This window comes from Hyla sarda, chromosome 1 (assembly GCF_029499605.1).
Source record: "Hyla sarda isolate aHylSar1 chromosome 1, aHylSar1.hap1, whole genome shotgun sequence".
NCBI classification, from domain to species: domain Eukaryota; kingdom Metazoa; phylum Chordata; class Amphibia; order Anura; family Hylidae; genus Hyla; species Hyla sarda.
The window spans coordinates 230,389,786-230,410,416 of record NC_079189.1 but is presented as its reverse complement, the minus strand read 5'-3'; the positions used below and the strand labels follow the sequence as shown (position 1 = coordinate 230,410,416).

The following is a 20,631-nucleotide window of genomic DNA, read 5'->3' as shown; positions in this document are numbered from 1 at the left end:
TTATGGAAAAATGAGAGGTGTCATTACAAAGTACAATTAGTCACGCAAAAAACAAGCCCTTATATTGGCCTGTAGATGGAAACATAAAAAAGTTATGGATTTTAGAAGGTAAGGAGGAAAAAACAAAAACGCAAAAATAAAATTGGCCAGGTCCTTAAGGTGAAAATGGTCTTGGTCCTTAAGGGGTTCAGCAGACTTTAAGGGGGTACGCCGGTGAAAAACTATTTTTTTTTTTTTTTTTAATCAACTGGTGCCAGAAAGTTAAACAGATTTATAAATTACTTCTATTAAAAAATATTAATCCTTCCTGTACTTATCAGCTGCTGAATACTACAGCGGAAATTCTTTTCTTTTTGAAACACAGAGCTCTCTGCTGTCATCACGAGCACAGTGCTCCCTGCTGACATCTCTGTTCATTTTATGAACTGTCCAGAACAGCATATGTTTGCTATGGGGATTTCCTTTTACCCTGGACAGTTCCTAAAATGGACAGAGGTGTCAGCAGAGAGCACTGTGCTCATGATGTCAGCAGACAGCTCTGTATTTCAAACGGAAAAGTATTTCCACTGTAGTATTCAGCAGCTAATAAGTACAGGAAGGATTAAGATTTTTTAATAGAAGTAACTTACAAATCTGTTTAACTTTCTGGCACCAGTTGATTTAAAAAAAAAAAAAAAAAAAAAAAGTTTTTCACAGCCTTCCGATTGTGGTATATGTTGGAAAACCATGTCAGTGTTCCATACAGTAGTTCTCCCCAACGTCAACTATCATGTGGAAGTCAGCAAGACCCCTTAGATTGTTTTTGGGACTGTGTGCAAAATTTTTATTTGGTAAATAGTTTGTTTTTACACATCTTCACATGCATATCAAGCTTGTATATAGTTCCATTTTGAAAATAAGTGTAAATTGAACATTTGTTGTTTTTTGTTTGTCTTTGTACTTGTAAGGCAGAAAAAGACAGTGGACTGAAAGGATTTGTGCCCATTCCCAGCAGTACAGAACCTGAGTTGCAGGTTATCAAAGGTGTGGTCGATAATGTACTTTGGCAGATGTCTCTTGATAGGAAGACAACAGCTCTTAAACAGCTCCAGGGCCACATGTGGAGATCTGCATATGCTACTGGCAAAATAAAGGGAGAGTAAGTGTTGTGTTGTTTTAAAATGTGATTTAAATAAATATATTTGTATATTTATGTAATCTACAGCTTAGCTATAACTTTAACATCTCCTGTGTAATACTTTATAGATCCATTTTATACAAGCTAAACAACTGTGACCTGTCAAGACTCCACAAAATATTTTGTGGTATCAGTCCTGAGCCTCAAATCCCTTTAACCTCTTAAGGACGCAGGGCATATGGATACGCCCTGCATCCCGAGTCCTTAAGGACGCAGGGCGTATCCATACGCCCGTGGGAATTCCGGTCCCCACCGCTAGCCGGTTGGGGACCGGAGCCGGATGCCTGCTGAAATCGTTCAGCAGGCATCCCGGCATATCGCCCAGGGGGGTCATTATGTCCCCCCATGTCGGCGATCGCAGCACATCGCTCATCAATTCAGATGAGCGATGCGCTGCGATTCCGTTCCCCGCCGCTCGCCAGGCGGGGATCGGAGCCGGATGTCTGCTGATTTCTATCAGCAGACATCCCGGCAGTCTGCCGGAGGAGGTCCGGAGGACCTCCTATACCGGCGATCGCTGCAGGACGCCGGTAACTACTAACCGGCGTTCTGCAGCGGTTCCGGGTCATCAGGGTCACGTGTGACCCTGTGACCCGAATATAGATGGTGACTGGTGGTGTAGTATACACCACCAATCACCATCCATGCTGTACTGGGGGCTGGCATTGTGGCCACCCCCCTCAGTACAGTTGTGATTGGGTGGCCAAAGTGGCCACACCAATCACATAGTAATGGGAGGGGATCTGGTGGGCTAGGAGCATGTTGCTCCGTTCTGCCCGCCATTTCAGAGAGATCTGGTGTGCAGGACGGAGCCCCGTGCTGCCCACCATCCCCTCAGTAAAAAAAAGTGCCCCTTGCCCCCTTTCTGTGGCCCCTTGGCACAGAAATCCCCAGGGATAGCTTTAGATTTAGGTAGGGACAGGCTAGGGTTAAAAAAAAAATAGTTTTTATTACTTTTTTTTTTTCAGCGTACCTCAGTGGGTGTCCGTGGGTCCGTAGCACCTTTAGCTGCGTGACCCCAGCCCTGCTGGGTCGCTGCGGTCTGCCGCCAGCCTTTTTTTTTGGCGCAGATCTTTTTTTTTTTTTTTTTAAGCGTGTGTGCGGACCCTCTTAGTTATAAAAGAGCGGTCCGCCACCGTTTGTTAGAGCCCACCCGCCGCTGATCAGTCCCGTAGTACTGATCAGTGTTTTTTTTTGTGGTGCCGGCGCTTTTTTTCGCGTTTTCTAGCGTTTTTTGCACCCATAGGCGGTCCGTGCCACCAGTAGCAGGCGTGTACTGTGTGGCCGGACCTTACCTGTGTGTGTGCGGCGTGCCTCACCGCTGTCAGTGATTTATCACTGATCAGCGTTTTTTTTTGTGGTAAAGGCACTTTTTTCGGTTAACGCATATTTTTTTTTTGCACCCATAGGCGGTCCGTGCCACCAGTAGCAGGCGTGTACTGTGTGGATGGACCGTACCTGTGTGTGCAGCCTGTCCCACCGCTGTCAGTGATTTATCACTGATCAGCATTTTTTTTTTGGGTTCAGGCGGGTGCATTTTTTCGGGGTTAAGCGTTTTTTTTATTTTATTTTTCGGGTTTTTTGTGTGGGGGTCTGTGTACAAGCCACCAGCCACTGTTCTGGGCTGAGTGGCCGGACCCCCCCACTGACTTCTGTGCCCCCTGCCGCCACAAGCGCTAATCAGTGCGCACACCACTGATTAGATAAACGCTTTTTTTTGGCGTAGGGCTTTTTTGCGCTAAAAGTCCCTTTTTTGTTTTTAAAAAAAGTTGCCTTTTTATTTTTTTTCTGTTAGGGCGGGTTAGTTTAGTTAGGTTAGGTTAGGTTGGGTTAGGGCGGGTTAGGGAGGTAATATCGCACCACACCACACGCAGCACACACACCAATAAAGTTTTCCCCCCCACACACACATACCCGTATCCCCATTAGAGTAGGGAAATGGCCCGCAGAGCGTTTTCGGCGGAGGAGGCATATGCCATAATTGCCTCCGACACCGAGAGCTGCTCAGAGGACGATGAAGACCCCACCTTCCTTATTTCATCGTCCTCCTCATCATCTAGTTCAGATGATGAGCCACCAAGGCGGCGAACTCGCCGCCGTGCGGCGCCGCAAACCTCCTCTGCCCTTGACCCTGTGCCCCATGCTAGTATGAGTCCCCCTGGTGCTCATACTAGTGAAGCCCCCCAGCCAAGGTCACTGGTACCTCGTACCGGAGAACTTGACTGGGCTGAGCCAGCGGACCACGAGCCCGTGATTCCTGAGTTTGTTGGCGACTCAGGAATCAAGATTAACATCGCCGGGTTCACTGAAAAGGACTTTTTCGGTCATTTTTTCAGTGACGACTTTGTTAATCTAATGGTTACACAGACGAATCTGTACGCCCAACAGTTCGTCACCGCTAACCCGGGCTCACTTTTAGCTAGACCCGGCGGCTGGACTCCAGTCGATGCAGCCGAAATGAGGACCTTTTGGGGCCTCGTGCTGCATATGGGTCTACTTAAAAAACCCAGTGTCAGGCAATATTGGAGTGGGGACATCCTGTACCAGACCCCGCTCTACAATATGGCCATGACACGTCCCCGTTTCGAGGCCATTCGGAGATGTTTGCATTATGCTGATAATGCGGCATGTCCCCCCCGAACTGATCCCGCGTATGACAGCCTGTATAAAATCAGGCCGGTCATCAATCACTTCGGGGCCAGATTTTGGGAGGCCTATGTCCCTGGAAGGGAGGTCGCTATTGATGAGTCTCTCATCAGCTTTAAGGGGAGACTCAGCTTCCGGCAATACATCCCGACCAAGTGAGCGCGGTATGGCGTGAAGATGTATAAACTTTGCGAGAGTACCTCTGGGTACACTTGCAAGTTTATGGTGTATGAGGGACGAGATTCCCGCATTGAACCCCCAGATTGTTCCCCCACTCTGGGTGTTAGCGGGAAAATCGTTTGGGGCCTTTTGCACCCATTGCTAGATAAAGGTTACCACCTTTACGTGGATAACTTTTATACTAGTATCCCTCTCTTCACATCCCTCGCCGCCAGATCCACGGTCGCTTGTGGGACAGTCCGGAAGAATCAAAGAGGCCTTCCTTCCTATCCCCTGCAGACTCCTATCCCCCGGGGTGAGTCCCGTGCCTTTTCCCATGAGAACCTGTTGTTGGTCCGGTATAAGGACAAGAGGGATGTCCTTATGCTCACCACAATTCATGGGAATGGCAGCACCCCTGTCCCTGTGCGAGGTACCGTGGGACCGGTCCTCAAGCCCGATTGTATTCTGGACTACAATCGGTATATGGGGGGAGTTGATCTTTCTGATCAAGTCCTCAAGCCATATAATGCCATGCGGAAAACACGCGTATGGTACAAAAAAGTTGCGGTCTACATGGTACAGGTTGCCATGTACAACGCTTTTGTACTGTACAAGTACGCTGGCAACACAGGGACATACCTGGAGTTCCAAGAGGAAGTTCTAAAGGCCCTCATCTTTGGTGACCGCCAAAGAGCGGGTCAGAGCACCTCTGGAACTTCAGGTCCCCGGATCGTCCCCGGCCAACACTTTCCATGTGTGATCCCCCACACTGGAAAGAAGGGACGATCTCAGAAGAAATGCAGAGTGTGTCGCAAGAGGGGGATTCGGAAGGACACCACCACTCAATGCGACACTTGCCCCGATCATCCGGGCCTCTGCATAGGCTGCTTCAGGGAGTATCACACTTCCATGGAGTACTAAATTTTCCATCCTTTGCCCTAATTTTCATTCCCCAAAATTCGACTCCAATGTACCAGTCCAGAGTACATTGTCTTCCAAATTCTATACCACCCCCCCCCCCAAAAAAAAATGACAAAAAACACCTTTTTCCCAATCCCAATACCCCCAATATCTTTTTTTATTTCTTCCCCCTAAAAAATGGGTCATGGGACACAGAGTCAACAGCATTGGAGGTTTGCAGTTGCCTCAAATGTGCAACGCTCTCTCTCCCCACCTGAGCGGGTTGCGCATTTGAGGTAACAGAATAGGGACGGCCCCATACATCCCCTTCCCAGAATGATGATTCAGAGTATAGGGTTTGGGGCGGGCATCCTTTTTACTTTTGGCTGTACTCTGGGTCATCATTCTGGGAAAATAATTGGCATATCAGTTCTAAAATTGCAATTTTCTTCCCCCCATAGTACTCTTTATCCATTCCTGGAAAATAAATGAAGGGAACACCCGTCTGTTCCAAATCTCCACTTCACCCTATACACCTTCCCTAGGGGGTGTACTGTTTGTAGTATTCTCACATGTGGGTGTTCCTTTCTTGTATTTTCCTCTGAATGTATGTAACTTTTAGGTCCGTAACAAACATCCGCCTCAAATGTGAAGAGTTCTCGCTGAGCTCTGTCGTATTTCCAGGCGACAATTCGGAGTCACATGTTAGTTGTTCCCAGAAAAATGAAGCAGAGTATAGGTTGAAAATTGCAATTTTCAAAAGCTAACCTTCATCCATTCCTGGAAAATAAATTTAGGAAACACCCGTGCGTTCAAAATGTCCTCTTTACCCCTATACCCATTCCCCAGGGTGGGTACTTTCTGTAATGGTCTCACATGTGGGTGTTTCATTTTTGTATTTTCCTCGGAATGTATGTAACCGTCAGCTACTGATATGCCATACGCCACAAATACAAAGTGACCTCTATGACTTCTGAGCCTTGTTGTGCGCCCGTCCAGCACGTTACCCCATATGTGGATGTATTTTTATAGTCAGGGGGAAAAGCCCTCCAAAATTTGTAACCCAATTCCTCATATTACCCCTTGTGAAAATGTTAATAATTGGGTAACCCAAGCATTTTACTGTAAAAAAAAATCTAATTTTTCAATTTATGGCCCACTTTTCAAAAAACCTATGAGGTGTTATTTCCCGCTGTACCCCTTGTTATGTTCATTGAGGGGTGTAGTTTCCAAAATGGTGTCACATGTGTTTTTTTTTTTTTATGTTGGGTACTTTATAAATGCACATGACCCCCGACTTCAATTTCAACAAAATTTTCACTCCTTCCATTCTGAGCATTGTAGTGCGTCCACAGAGCAATTTACATCCACATATGGGGTATTTTTTTTCTCAGACAAAATTGTTCTTCAAATTTTGGGGGCCTTTTGCCCTATTACCCAATGTGAAAATGAAACATTTGGGGTAACGCTATCAATACAGTGCAAAAAAATCAAATTTTTCACTTTTATGGCCCACTGTTCAAAAAACATGTGAGGTGTAAGTACTCACTGTAACACTGTTACATTCCCCGAGGGGTCTAGTTTCCAAAATGGTATGCCATGTGGTTTTTTTTTTTGCTGTCCTGGCACCACACGGGCTTCCTAAATGCGACATGCCCCCAGAGCAAAATTTGCTTCCAAAAAGCCAAACGTGACTCCTTCTCTTCTGAGACCTGTAGTGCGCCAGCAGAGCACTTTTCACCCCCATATGGGGTGTTTTCTGAATCGGGAGAAATTGGGCTTCAAATTTTGGGGGGTATTTTCTGCTTTAACCCTTTGTAAAAATGTAAAATTTTTGAGAAACCAAGCATTTTAGGTAAAAAATATACATTTTTTTTTACATATGCAAAAGTCGTGAAACCCCTGTGGGGTATTAAGGTTCACTTTACCCCTTGTTACATTCCCCAAGGGGTCTAGTTTCCAAAATGGTATGCCATGTGTTTTTTTTTTGCTGTCCTGGCACCACAGGGGCTTCCTAAATGCGGCATGCCCCCAGAGCAAAATTTGCTTCCAAAAAGCCAAACGTGACTCCTTCTCTTCTGAGACCTGTAGTGCGCCAGCAGAGCACTTTTCACCCCCATATGGGGTGTTTTCTGAATCGGGAGAAATTGGGCTTCAAATTGTTGGGGGTATTTTCTGCTTTAACCCTTTGTAAAAATGTAAAATTTTTGAGAAACCAAGCATTTTAGGTAAAAAATATACATTTTTTTTTACATATGCAAAAGTCGTGAAACCCCTGTGGGGTATTAAGGTTCACTTTACCCCTTGTTACATTCCCCAAGGGGTCTAGTTTCCAAAATGGTATGCCATGTGTTTTTTTTTTGCTGTCCTGGCACCACAGGGGCTTCCTAAATGCGGCATGCCCCCAGAGCAAAATTTGCTTCCAAAAAGCCAAACGTGACTCCTTCTCTTCTGAGACCTGTAGTGCGCCAGCAGAGCACTTTTCACCCCCATATGGGGTGTTTTCTGAATCGGGAGAAATTGGGCTTCAAATTGTTGGGGGTATTTTCTGCTTTAACCCTTTGTAAAAATTTAAAATTTTTGAGAAACCAAGCATTTTAGGTAAAAAATATACATTTTTTTTTACATATGCAAAAGTCGTGAAACCCCTGTGGGGTATTAAGGTTCACTTTACCCCTTGTTACATTCCCCAAGGGGTCTAGTTTCCAAAATGGTATGCCATGTGTTTTTTTTTTGCTGTCCTGGCACCACAGGGGCTTCCTAAATGCGGCATGCCCCCAGAGCAAAATTTGCTTCCAAAAAGCCAAACGTGACTCCTTCTCTTCTGAGACCTGTAGTGCGCCAGCAGAGCACTTTTCACCCCCATATGGGGTGTTTTCTGAATCGGGAGAAATTGGGCTTCAAATTTTTGGGGGTATTTTCTGCTTTAACCCTTTGTAAAAATGTAAAATTTTTGAGAAACCAAGCATTTTAGGTAAAAAATATAATTTTTTTTTTTACATATGCAAAAGTCGTGAAACCCCTGTGGGGTATTAAGGTTCACTTTACCCCTTGTTACATTCCCCAAGGGGTCTAGTTTCCAAAATGGTATGCCATGTGTTTTTTTTTGCTGTCCTGGCACCACAGGGGCTTCCTAAATGCGGCATGCCCCCAGAGCAAAAATTGCTTCCAAAAAGCCAAACGTGACTCCTTCTCTTCTGAGACCTGTAGTGCGCCAGCAGAGCACTTTTCACCCCCATATGGGGTGTTTTCTGAATCGGGAGAAATTGGGCTTCAAATTTTGGGGGGTATTTTCTGCTTTAACCCTTTGTAAAAATGTAAAATTTTTGAGAAACCAAGCATTTTAGGTAAAAAATATAATTTTTTTTTTACATATGCAAAAGTCGTGAAACCCCTGTGGGGTATTAAGGTTCACTTTACCCCTTGTTACATTCCCCAAGGGGTCTAGTTTCCAAAATGGTATGCCATGTGTTTTTTTTTGCTGTCCTGGCACCACAGGGGCTTCCTAAATGCGGCATGCCCCCAGAGCAAAATTTGCTTCCAAAAAGCCAAATGTGACTCCTTCTCTTCTGAGACCTGTAGTGCGCCAGCAGAGCACTTTTCACCCCCATATGGGGTGTTTTCTGAATCGGGAGAAATTGGGCTTCAAATTTTGGGGGGTATTTTCTGCTTTAACCCTTTGTAAAAATGTAAAATTTTTGAGAAACCAAGCATTTTAGGTAAAAAATATAATTTTTTTTTTTACATATGCAAAAGTCGTGAAACCCCTGTGGGGTATTAAGGTTCACTTTACCCCTTGTTACATTCCCCAAGGGGTCTAGTTTCCAAAATGGTATGCCATGTGTTTTTTTTTGCTGTCCTGGCACCACAGGGGCTTCCTAAATGCGGCATGCCCCCAGAGCAAAAATTGCTTCCAAAAAGCCAAACGTGACTCCTTCTCTTCTGAGACCTGTAGTGCGCCAGCAGAGCACTTTTCACCCCCATATGGGGTGTTTTCTGAATCGGGAGAAATTGGGCTTCAAATTTTGGGGGGTATTTTCTGCTTTAACCCTTTGTAAAAATTTAAAATTTTTGAGAAACCAAGCATTTTAGGTAAAAAATATAATTTTTTTTTTACATATGCAAAAGTCGTGAAACCCCTGTGGGGTATTAAGGTTCACTTTACCCCTTGTTACATTCCCCAAGGGGTCTAGTTTCCAAAATGGTATGCCATGTGTTTTTTTTTTGCTGTCCTGGCACCACAGGGGCTTCCTAAATGCGGCATGCCCCCAGAGCAAAATTTGCTTCCAAAAAGCCAAATGTGACTCCTTCTCTTCTGAGACCTGTAGTGCGCCAGCAGAGCACTTTTCACCCCCATATGGGGTGTTTTCTGAATCGGGAGAAATTGGGCTTCAAATTTTGGGGGGTATTTTCTGCTTTAACCCTTTGTAAAAATGTAAAATTTTTGAGAAACCAAGCATTTTAGGTAAAAAATATAATTTTTTTTTTACATATGCAAAAGTCGTGAAACCCCTGTGGGGTATTAAGGTTCACTTTACCCCTTGTTACATTCCCCAAGGGGTCTAGTTTCCAAAATGGTATGCCATGTGTTTTTTTTTTGCTGTCCTGGCACCACAGGGGCTTCCTAAATGCGGCATGCCCCCAGAGCAAAATTTGCTTCCAAAAAGCCAAATGTGACTCCTTCTCTTCTGAGACCTGTAGTGCGCCAGCAGAGCACTTTTCACCCCCATATGGGGTGTTTTCTGAATCGGGAGAAATTGGGCTTCAAATTTTGGGGGGTATTTTCTGCTTTAACCCTTTGTAAAAATGTAAAATTTTTGAGAAACCAAGCATTTTAGGTAAAAATATAAATTTTTTTTTTACATATGCAAAAGTCGTGAAACCCCTGTGGGGTATTAAGGTTCACTTTACCCCTTGTTACATTCCCCAAGGGGTCTAGTTTCCAAAATGGTATGCCATGTGTTTTTTTTTGCTGTCCTGGCACCACAGGGGCTTCCTAAATGCGGCATGCCCCCAGAGCAAAAATTGCTTCCAAAAAGCCAAACGTGACTCCTTCTCTTCTGAGACCTGTAGTGCGCCAGCAGAGCACTTTTCACCCCCATATGGGGTGTTTTCTGAATCGGGAGAAATTGGGCTTCAAATTTTGGGGGGTATTTTCTGCTTTAACCCTTTGTAAAAATTTAAAATTTTTGAGAAACCAAGCATTTTAGGTAAAAAATATAATTTTTTTTTTACATATGCAAAAGTCGTGAAACCCCTGTGGGGTATTAAGGTTCACTTTACCCCTTGTTACATTCCCCAAGGGGTCTAGTTTCCAAAATGGTATGCCATGTGTTTTTTTTTTGCTGTCCTGGCACCACAGGGGCTTCCTAAATGCGGCATGCCCCCAGAGCAAAATTTGCTTCCAAAAAGCCAAATGTGACTCCTTCTCTTCTGAGACCTGTAGTGCGCCAGCAGAGCACTTTTCACCCCCATATGGGGTGTTTTCTGAATCGGGAGAAATTGGGCTTCAAATTTTGGGGGGTATTTTCTGCTTTAACCCTTTGTAAAAATGTAAAATATTTGAGAAACCAAGCATTTTAGGTAAAAAATATACATTTTTTTTTACATATGCAAAAGTCGTGAAACCCCTGTGGGGTATTAAGGTTCACTTTACCCCTTGTTACATTCCCCAAGGGGTCTAGTTTACAAAATGGTATGCCATGTGTTTTTTTTTGCTGTCCTGGCACCACAGGGGCTTCCTAAATGCGGCATGCCCCCAGAGCAAAATTTGCTTGCAAAAAGCCAAATGTGACTCCTTCTCTTCTGAGACCTGCAGTGCGCCAGCAGAGCACTTTTCACCCCCATATGGGGTGTTTTCTGAATCGGGAGAAATTGGGCTTCAAATTTTGGGGGGTATTTTCTGCTTTAACCCTTTGTAAAAATGTAAAATATTTGAGAAACCAAGCATTTTAGGTAAAAAATATATATCTTTTTTTACATATGCAAAAGTCGTGAAACCCCTGTGGGGTATTAAGGTTCACTTTACCCCTTGTTACATTCCCCAAGGGGTCTAGTTTCCAAAATGGTATGCCATGTGTTTTTGTTTTGCTGTTTTGACACCCTAGGGGCTTCCTAAAGGTGACATGCCCCCCTAAAACCATTTCAGAAAAACGTACTCTCCAAAATCCCCTTGTCGCTCCTTCCCTTCTGAGCCCTCTACTGCGCCCGCCGAACAATTAACACAGACATATGAGGTATGTGCTTACTCGAAAGAAATTGGGCTACAAATATAAGTATACATTTTCTCCTTTTACCCCTTGCAAAAATTCAGAAATTGGGTCTACAAGAACATGCGAGTGTAAAAAATGAAGATTTTGAATTTTCTCCTTCACTTTGCTGCTATTCCTGTGAAACACCTAAAGGGTTAAAACACTTACTGAATGTCATTTTGAATACTGTGGGGGGTGCAGTTTTCATAATGGGGTCATTTATGGGGTATTTCTAATATGAAGACCCTTCAAATCCACTTCAAACCTGAACTGGTCCCTGAAAAATATCGAATTTGAAAATTTTGTGAAAAATTTGAAAATTGCTGCTGAACTTTGAATCCCTCTGGTGTCTTTCAAAAGTAAAAACTCGTCAATTTTATGATGCAAACATAAAGTAGACATATTGTATATGTGAATCCAAAAAAATATATATTTTGAATATCCATTTTCCTTACAAGCTGAGAGCTTCAAAGTTAGAAAAATGCAAAATTTTCATTTTTTTCATCAAATTTTGGGATTTTTCACCAAGAAAGGATGCAAGTTACCACAAAATTTTACCAGTATGTTAAAGTAGAATATGTCACGAAAAAACAATCTCGGAATCAGATTGATAACTAAAAGCATTCCAGAGTTATTAATGTTTAAAGTGACAGTGGTCAGAATTGCAAAAAAGGGCTCAGTCCTTAAGGTGAAAAAGGGCTCAGTCCTTAAGGGGTTAAATAGGGTTTCCTTCATTCTCTCTTGCCCCCTGGTTGAATACAGTGGTGGTCGAATATATGCGTTGCCCCTCCATTCAACTCTATGGGCTTTATGAAATTAGTTGAGAAGTAGGGCCTCCATGTATTAGACAACTTGTTTTTTGGTACATCCCACAGATTTTTGATTGGATAAATATCTGGGGATATTGCAGTTTTGCAGTGAGAGAGGGCACATTATCCTGCTGCTAAAGGCCATTGTCATGGAAGGGTAAGACAATATTTAGGTAGGTGGTATGTGTCAAAGTAACATGAACGTGAATGTCAAGACCCAGGGTTCCCTAGAGCATCACACTGCCTCCACTAGCTTACCCTCTTCCCATAGTGCATCTTGGTACCATCTTTTACCTAGGTAAGAAACACACATGCACTAGACCATGCACGTAATATAAAGTAAAATGTGAACAATCGAAGGCCATATTTTTCCATTGTTCCATGGCTCAGTACTGATGATCATGTGCCCATTGTAAGCATTTTAGCACTAGAGGGGGTCAGCATTTGCACTTTGATCATGTCTACACAGCCTTGTACCCAATAAGCTGTAATGCACTGTGTTCTGATGCCTTTCTAACATAGCCAGCATTAATTTCTCGGTCGCTCTTCATTGGGGGACACCGATACCGATGGGTATATGCTCTTGCCATTAGAAGGCGATGACACTAGGAAGAAAAAGTCAGCTCCTCCCTGGCAGGGTATACCCGCACACTGGAAGTGAGGTAATCAATTTTAGCTAGTGTCGGTAGGAGGCAAGACACATGTCTGGGAGCTCTCCCAGAGATGGTCTTTTATTTTGTTGTTTTCTGGTTAGGTTCTTTTTCCTTTGTCATTTTTCTAGGTTGAGCGACAGGAGCATGGCGCTACCTGATCTCCCACATGCGACAAAGGGGTACCTGCGGCCGTGATGCTGTGTGCCTCCAGCGGCACCTGGCTCCGCCCTTCCACCATCGCAGGGTCTGCGGCGCTCCGTAGTCAGAGCGGCACCGTTGGCCTCCATGAGCTGCGGCCCGGCAGGACTTCTTCCTATCCCGCCCGCTCTTGTCTTTTGGCCTCAGAGCTGTACGGCGGTGGCTTAGCTGGTGCTTCTAAGCGCACTGCTCCAAGCTTTCGCCGCTCCTGGGGCTACCCGCATGTGGTTTTTCTTAGTGTCCCTAGTGTGTCCTTAGTGTCCCCATGATATGGGCATCCTAGCCCATCTCTCTTTGGGGACCTCGCAGGCAGAATCAGCGCAGGGTGCCTCGCTCACCCCGCTTCCTTCCTGCCAGCTAAAAAAAAATAAAAAATAAATACACTGGTCACTCATTTGGTAGCATTTGGCGCCCTCTTGTGGCCAATAATTGTATTGCACTCTTGATTTCTATTGCTTCTTGTGAGCTCCCCTTTGTGGCAACCAATCGCTATTACAGCCTTGGTCGGCCTTATCTGTTTTTATCAGTTTAAAGAAAAACTGTCACCAAGTTCACCCACACTAAACCCAATACACTGAGTTATAGTGTGGGTGAACAGGAATCCAAACATGGATCACTTACTTTTTTATGTTTTCTAGTGGCTGAGTTGTCGTCCACTAAAGTTCCGCTGTTTGCCCTTCACTTGCTCTCTGAAGGTGGGTCTCCCGCCAACAGTCTTGCTTTGGGTCCCGGAGGAAGGGGCCTTAGCCTGCCCCCCTTGTTCGCATATAAATTTTCCCCCTGAGCACAGCGCGTTAGGAGAGCGCTCCGTGCTGTGAACTGCGCATGTGCCGGTCCCTCGCTTCACCCAGAAGTCGGGAGGAGCGAGACTTCAGAAAGAGATACTGCACAGAGCGCTCTCCCGACGGGCTGCGCTCAGGTGGAAAATGAATATGCAAACAAGGGGGCAGGCTAAGGCCCTTCCTCCGGGACCCAAAGCAAGGATGCCGGCATGGGGACCCTCCTTCAGAGAGCAAGTGAAGGGCAACCAGCGGATCTTTAGCGGATGACAACTCGGCAACAAGAAAACATAAAAAAGTAAATGACCCTCCCACTGCTAGTGCAAGGTGTCCGAAAGAGTTAGCCATTGTTTACTATGGACCCATACCAGGAAGCCAGACAGTGGTCTACATGGTTTCCTCCACTGCCTGTCACACATCACACGGCTGATGTATCTGCGGCTGGAGTTCCGGTACCCCACTGCTGTGCGCAGTATACGAACAAGTGGCCCAGTGTGTTTTATGGACCCTATATGGGGTGACGGGGATACCATCCATGTCTCCTTAGCCTCCCGCGATCTCCCAGGGGGGCAGGGTTTCTATCCATGGCTCCTAGGCCTCCCTGCCCTCCCACCTGCTACAAAGGGGGCACAGTGTTTGCCTATCTGACTGTGTCCTCTTTTCGCCATTACCTGGAGGCATACTTGTTCAGCCAGACTGTTGTCTGCGCAGTTTCCGACTGCCGTCGGTCGCTCATTTCAGGGCTGCCACAGGCACGGCCAGGTTTCCCGTGCCTCACTGCTGTTGTGAGGAATCTGGATGAGGGTCCCTGCAGATACACGGGACTGCTGCCAGTCAGCCAGTCTTTCATCTGCTGGGTCTCCTACAACGCCATGTCGCCCATTGGATCGGCCGCACTCCAGCACCCCACTTTCTGTGGGAGGGTTCGAAGGAGTGACCCTGTGCGTACAGCAATCCTATACCAGTCGGCCAGTTGGTTGTCCGTGTGGCTTACTACTATGTCGGGTCAACTACCATACACTTTCCACACTGTGGACGGAAGTTCAGGTAACCCTCTGCCCAGGTGTAGTTTTGCCTTCCGGGTGCTCGCGGCGGGCCCCAGGGACAGGAGTTTTGGGTCTGCTACTGTTCAGGTCTTGGTTCTTATGCACCAGGCCTCTCTAGAGCCGGTTTCCGTCTCTTTCTATTTTCCTGTGGCTTTCTGGTCTCCACCTTCTGTGCTCAAGCGTATGCTGCTCTCCCTGCTGTTTTTCCACCATGTTCTCTTGAATCGGTTGACTCTGGATGGGGCTCTCTTGTGTTTCCATTTTTGTTTTCCAGCCGGGCTAGCTCTCTGTCTGGTTCTGTGTTCCTTGGAGTTATTTCCTACCTCCTACCTCTTTCTGGCATAGTTCCGGCCCATCTGGCTTCCTAGTCAACCTTTTCTTGTCTCTCTATATGGACCGTGGGACTAGAGTCTTTACAGAGGACGGTCCCTTCCTTTGGCGTCCTAGTCCATCTCTTTGGACAGGAGATCTTCCGGGAGCTCAGTTTCTGGGCCTCAGTTGTCTCTGCCCGTGGGTTCGGTCTCTGGACTGATTCCCTTTCTCTGGTGGTTGTTCTTTCCATCCTTGGGGACTGCTTTTGTACATACCATCAGTATAGGTGTCCCCCAATGAAGAGCGACCGAGAAGAGGATATTTTTTTTTTTTTTTTACTCACCGTAAAATCTCTTTCTTGTAGCCTTCATTGGGGACACCAAACTTACCCATTTCTTAATTTTTTTGTCCGGAGGATTTTTTCCGGTTACTGTTTTTTTTTTATCCGGGATTCTTTTCTAGGGTCTTTCGGACATGTTTCTTTGTTGGCTTCTCCTACTGCATTGTGACAAAACTGATTACCTCATTTCCAGTGGGTGGGTATATCTCATCAGTATCTGTGTCCACCAGTGAAGGCTACGAGAAAGAGATTTTACGGTCAGTACTGAAAAATCTCCTTTTTTTTTTTTAGCAATCTGTGTTCACAAAGCTCTGTAAGATCAAACTGGATCGGTTAGCTTGCACTCAACTTTCATCAATGAGCATTACAGATCCATGACTGTCACCAAGTCACCGTATTTCCTTCCTCTTTGTGGATACTAATGACTGCACAATGCAAACACCCCGCAAAATGTGCCATTTTGGATCTGCTTTGAATCAGTTGTCTATCAGTTCTCTACCCATCACAGTTAAGCTCTTGTAAATAATTTTAATGGCAGTGGCCAGCAGGATAATGGCTTTGTCACAGTGCTAAAATTGATCGGGAAAGGTTTTAGGAACATGGCAAAGAGCTCATTGTCTTGACTTGGTGGCACAAGTGGGACCTACAAATATAAGGTAGGAGGATTTAATGTTATGGCTGATGTATATGTGTATACCTGAGTGTATCTAGAGTATTTTTTTCTTGCATAACTATGCAGATTTATGACTGAGTAGATTAATACAAATGATCTTTTACTATATCATTGATCAATAATGTACATATATTTTGCATGGTTGAAAAGTGAATTTTTCTGTTGGACATGCATAACAATTATAATGCATCTTCTTGTAAGAGTCTTTGCACAAGTGTATGATACAATTTTCAATTTCATTGTAGGGTATATGATGATGTGGTACCAGCCCTGAAAAAGTGGAAAGAAGCAGGCTTGAAGCTGTATATATTTTCTTCTGGAAGTGTGGAAGCACAGAAACTCTTATTCGGTTACTCAATTGAAGGCGATCTGCTTGAGGTAAATATAATACTACATAAATATAGGTGGTAGACGTAGACAGTAACATATGACTAACCCTCAAACTGATGTTAAAATTGAGACATTAGCCAGTATATCCTTATATGAAGGTTTCTCAAGTGGCACGGGACCTAACACTAACCTACCTGTGCTGTATGGGCAATACCAGGGGCCAGTGGCAATTACAGCAGCATTAGGTTCGACTCGCAGCCACCTCCCAGCTCACTCCAGGGTGACTAAGCACACATAGTGGGAGGAAGGCTATGAGCCCCACCCAAGTTGGCTGATATGTTGCCCGCCTCGTAGGTGCACTTAAATGCTGCCTATAATAGTGATTAATGTGCATTAGATTTGGAGTTTATACATCTCCAAGTACAAGATTTGAACAACAAGAAAAAAAACGTGGTTTCAAATGGCAGGAAATGCTCAACCCCAAATGCAGTTGTGCATTTATGCTGGGGGAGCAGATCCGGCGTTTATGGTCCATTGCTAAAGGCAATTGTAGTCTTCTACAGGCATCCCCCATTGAATGCGCTTTATGCAGGGGATTGCCTTAAGCAACGGACCACAAGCGCAGGATCTGCCCCCCAGTATAAATGCACAACTGCATTTGGGGATGAGCATTTCCTGCCATTTCAAACCACGTTTTTTTCTTATTGGTAAAAATAATACCATTTTTACCTGCAATAGGATAACTAGTGGTATTGGATGTCCTGACATTGATATTACTAGAAATTTGCCTTCAATCCAGTCTACATAATTTTAAACTATGAGCCAATATCATAAGTTCCAGTGCAATAAGCCTAGTCACTGTTTAAACCGTACTTAAGTGACCTAAAGCTATCATTACAATGCTTTGTATAAAGAGCATGTAAGAGTTCTCAAGTATCATGATTTATTAAAAGTCTTTAACCCCTTCCCGCTATTGGACGTATGCATACGTCCAGGCGAATTACACGTTCGCGCAAATGGACGTATGCATACGTCCAAGCGATCTCCTGCTCTGCCGCGGGCAGCGCAGGAGATCGCGGGTGGGACTCAGCTGTCAATCACAGCCGGAGTCCCACCGCAGCTGCCGGGGCCGCGATCGCGGTGTCCCGGCAGCATTAACCCCATAGATGCCGTGATCAGTCTGATCACGGCATCTATGGTGTTTGCAGGGGGAGCGCTCCCCCTGCCCATCAACGGCGGCGCCGCGATAAAATAAGGGGGATCGGGGTGTCCAAGACACCCTCGATCCCCTTTGAAGAGATAGGAGTGAGGCGGAGCGGCCGACCAATAGCAGACTTGGGGCGGGGGGGTTAAAGTTCGGTTCCCCGCGCTATGCCCACCCATCGGTGTCCGGGCACAGCAGGGGGAACCGTGTAGTAGCGGCGGCAGCGGTGGTCACTTACCCGGCGGCGGAGCTCCAGATGACGGCGGCGGCTGTGATCACGGCGGCGGTGGAGGTGAGTATGACGCCGCGTGTCCAGGAGTCTGTTGCCTAGCAACATCTGCAGGGCGACAGTTTGAGAGTGGTCTCTAAACTGTCGCCCTCCAGATGTTGCAAAACTACAACTCCCACCATGCCTTGACAGCTGTTTGCTGTGTTGGCATGCTGGGAGTTGTAGTTTTGCAAGATTTAGAGGGGTTCAGGCTAGAGATCACTGACAGTGGTCTCTAAACTGTAGCCCTCCAGATATTACAAAACTACAACTCCCAGCATGCTCAGACAGCAGTTTGCTGTCTTAGCATGCTGAGATTTGTAGTTTTGCAACATCTGGAGGGCCACAGTTTAGAGACCACTGTCAGTGATCTCCAGCCTGACCCCCTCTAAATCTTGCAAAACTACAACTCCCAGCATTCAGGAACAGCAAATGGCTGTCTCAGCATGCTGGGAGTTGTACTTGCGTGCCTCCAGCTGTTGCATAACTACATCTCCCAGCATTCCCTTTGGCAATCAGTACATGCTGAGAGTTGTAGTTCTGCAACAGCTGGAGGCACACTGGTTGGGAAATACCGAGTTAGGTAATAGGTTCTATTACCTAACTCAGTATTTTCCAACCAGTGTGCCTCCAGCTGTTGCAAAACTACAACTCCCAGCATGCACGTTCTGTCAGTGCATGCTGGGAGTTGTAGTTTTGCCCCCCCCCCCCCCTCCCATGTGAATGTACAGGTTACATTCACACTGGCGGCGGATTACAGTGAATTCCCTGCTTCAGGTTTGAGCTGCAGCAGCCGCAGCTCAAACTCCTAGCGGGAGACTCAGTGTAATCCGCCGTCAGTGTGAATGTAACCTAAAAACACTACACAAACATAAAATAAAGAGTAAAACACTACATATACACACGTACACTGCCCCCCCCCCACCACCCCTTATCTCCCAATAAAAATGAAAAACGTATCCTACAGCAGTGTTTCCAAAACGGAGCCTCCAGCTGTTGCAAAACAAAAACTCCCAGCATTTCCGGACAGCCATTGACTGTCCAAGCATGCTGGGAGTTTAGCAACAGCTGGAGGCACCCTGTTTGAGAATCACTGGTGTAAAACACCCCTATGCAAATCCCTAATTTAGGCCTCAAATGCGCATGGCGCTCTCTCACTTTGGAGCCCTGTCGTATTTCAAGGCAACAGTTTAGGGCCACATATGGAGTATCGCCGTACTCGGGAGAAATTGCCTAACAAATTTTGGGGGGCTTTTTCTCCTTTTACCCCTTATGAAAAGGTAAAGTTGGGGTCTACACCAGCATGTTAGTGTAAAAAAAACAACATTTTTGTACACTAACATGTGTTGCCCCATACTTTAAAATTTCACAAGCGGTAAAAGAAAAAAAGCCTCCAAAATTTGTAACGCAATTTCTCCTGAGGACGGAGATACCCCATATGTGGACGCAAAGTGTTCTGGGGACGCACAACAAGGCTCAGAAGGGAGAGTGCACCATGTAAATTTGAGGTCTAAATTGGTGATTTGCACAGGGGTGGCTGATTTTACAGCGGTTCTGACATAAGTGCAAAACAATAAATACCCACATGTGACCCCATTTTGGAAACTACACCCCTCACGGAATGTAACAAGGGGTACAGTGAGCATTTACGCCCCACAGGTGTCTGACAGATCTTTGAAACAGGGGTCTGTGAAAATGAAAAATACATTTTTTAATTTGCACAGCCCACTGTTCCAAAGATCCGTCAAATGCCAGTGGGGTGTAAATTCTCCCTGCACCCCTTATTACCTTCCGTGAGGGGTGTAGTTTTAAAAATGGGGTCACATGTGGGGGGTCCACTGTTCTGGCACCACGGGGGGCTTTGGAAATGCACATGGCCAAATTCTCTCTCCAAAAGCTCAATGATGCTCCTTCTCTTCTGAGCATTGTAGTTCGCCCCCAGTGCACTTCACGTCCACTTATTGGGTATTTCCATACTCAGAAGAGATGGGGTTACAAATTTTTGGGGGTATTTTCTGCTATTATCCCTTGTAAAAATGTAAAATTTGGGGGAAAACAAGCATTTTAGTGTAAAAAATTTTTTTTTTTTTTTACATATGCAAAAGTCGTGAAACACCTGTGGGGTATTAAGGTTCACTTTACCCCTTGTTACGTTCCCCAAGGGGTCTAGTTTCCAAAATGGTATGCCATGTGGGTTTTTTTTTCTGTCCCGGCACCATAGGGGCTTCCTAAATGCGGCATGCCCCCAGAGCAAAATTTGCTTCCAAAAAGCCAAATGTGACTCCTTCTCTTCTGAGACCTGTAGTGCGCCAGCAGAGCACTTTTCATCCCCATATTGGGTGTCTTCTGAATCGGGAGAAATTGGGCTTGAAATGTTGGGGGGTATTTTCTGCTATTACCTTTTTTAAAAATGTAAAATTTTTGCTAAACCAAGCATTTTTGGTAAAAAAAAAATTTTTTTTTTACATATGCAAAAGTCGTGAAACACCTGTGGGGTATTAAGGTTCACTTTATCCCTTGTTACGTTCCTCAAGGAGTCTAGTTTTCAAAATGGTATGCCATGTCGTTTTTTTTTGCTGTCCTGGCACCATAGGGGCTTCCTAAATGCGACATGCCCCCCGAGCAAAATTTGCTCTCAAAAAGCCAAATATGACTCCTTCTCTTCTGAGCATTGTAGTTCGCCCGTAATGCACTTCAGGTCAACTTATGGGGTACCTCCATACTCAGAAGAGATGGGGTTACAAATTTTGGGGGGTATTTTCTGCTTTTAACCCTTGCAAAAATGTGAAATTTGGGGGGAAACACACATTTTAGTGAAATTTTTTTTTTTTTTTTTTACATATGCAAAAGTCATGAAACACCTGTGGGGTATTAAGGCTCACT

The 20,631-nt window shown here is 45.2% G+C and overlaps 1 protein-coding gene across 7 annotated transcripts in view; it reads left to right on the top strand.

The window, feature by feature from the left end:
• The window catches only part of ENOPH1 (enolase-phosphatase 1), a 55,257-nt gene that overhangs the window by 16,902 nt on the left and 17,724 nt on the right, over positions 1-20,631 (top strand). For 4 of the 7 annotated variants that reach the window (XM_056568925.1, XM_056568924.1, XM_056568927.1 and 1 more), the window contains exons 3-4: positions 952-1,138; positions 16,192-16,324. In XM_056568925.1, coding sequence (XP_056424900.1) covers positions 952-1,138; positions 16,192-16,324 — 320 coding nt within the window. Of the gene's footprint in view, positions 1-947; positions 1,139-16,191; positions 16,325-20,631 lie in introns of all 7 variants that reach the window. The other 3 variants (XM_056568922.1, XM_056568921.1, XM_056568923.1) reach the window with 1 other exon arrangement.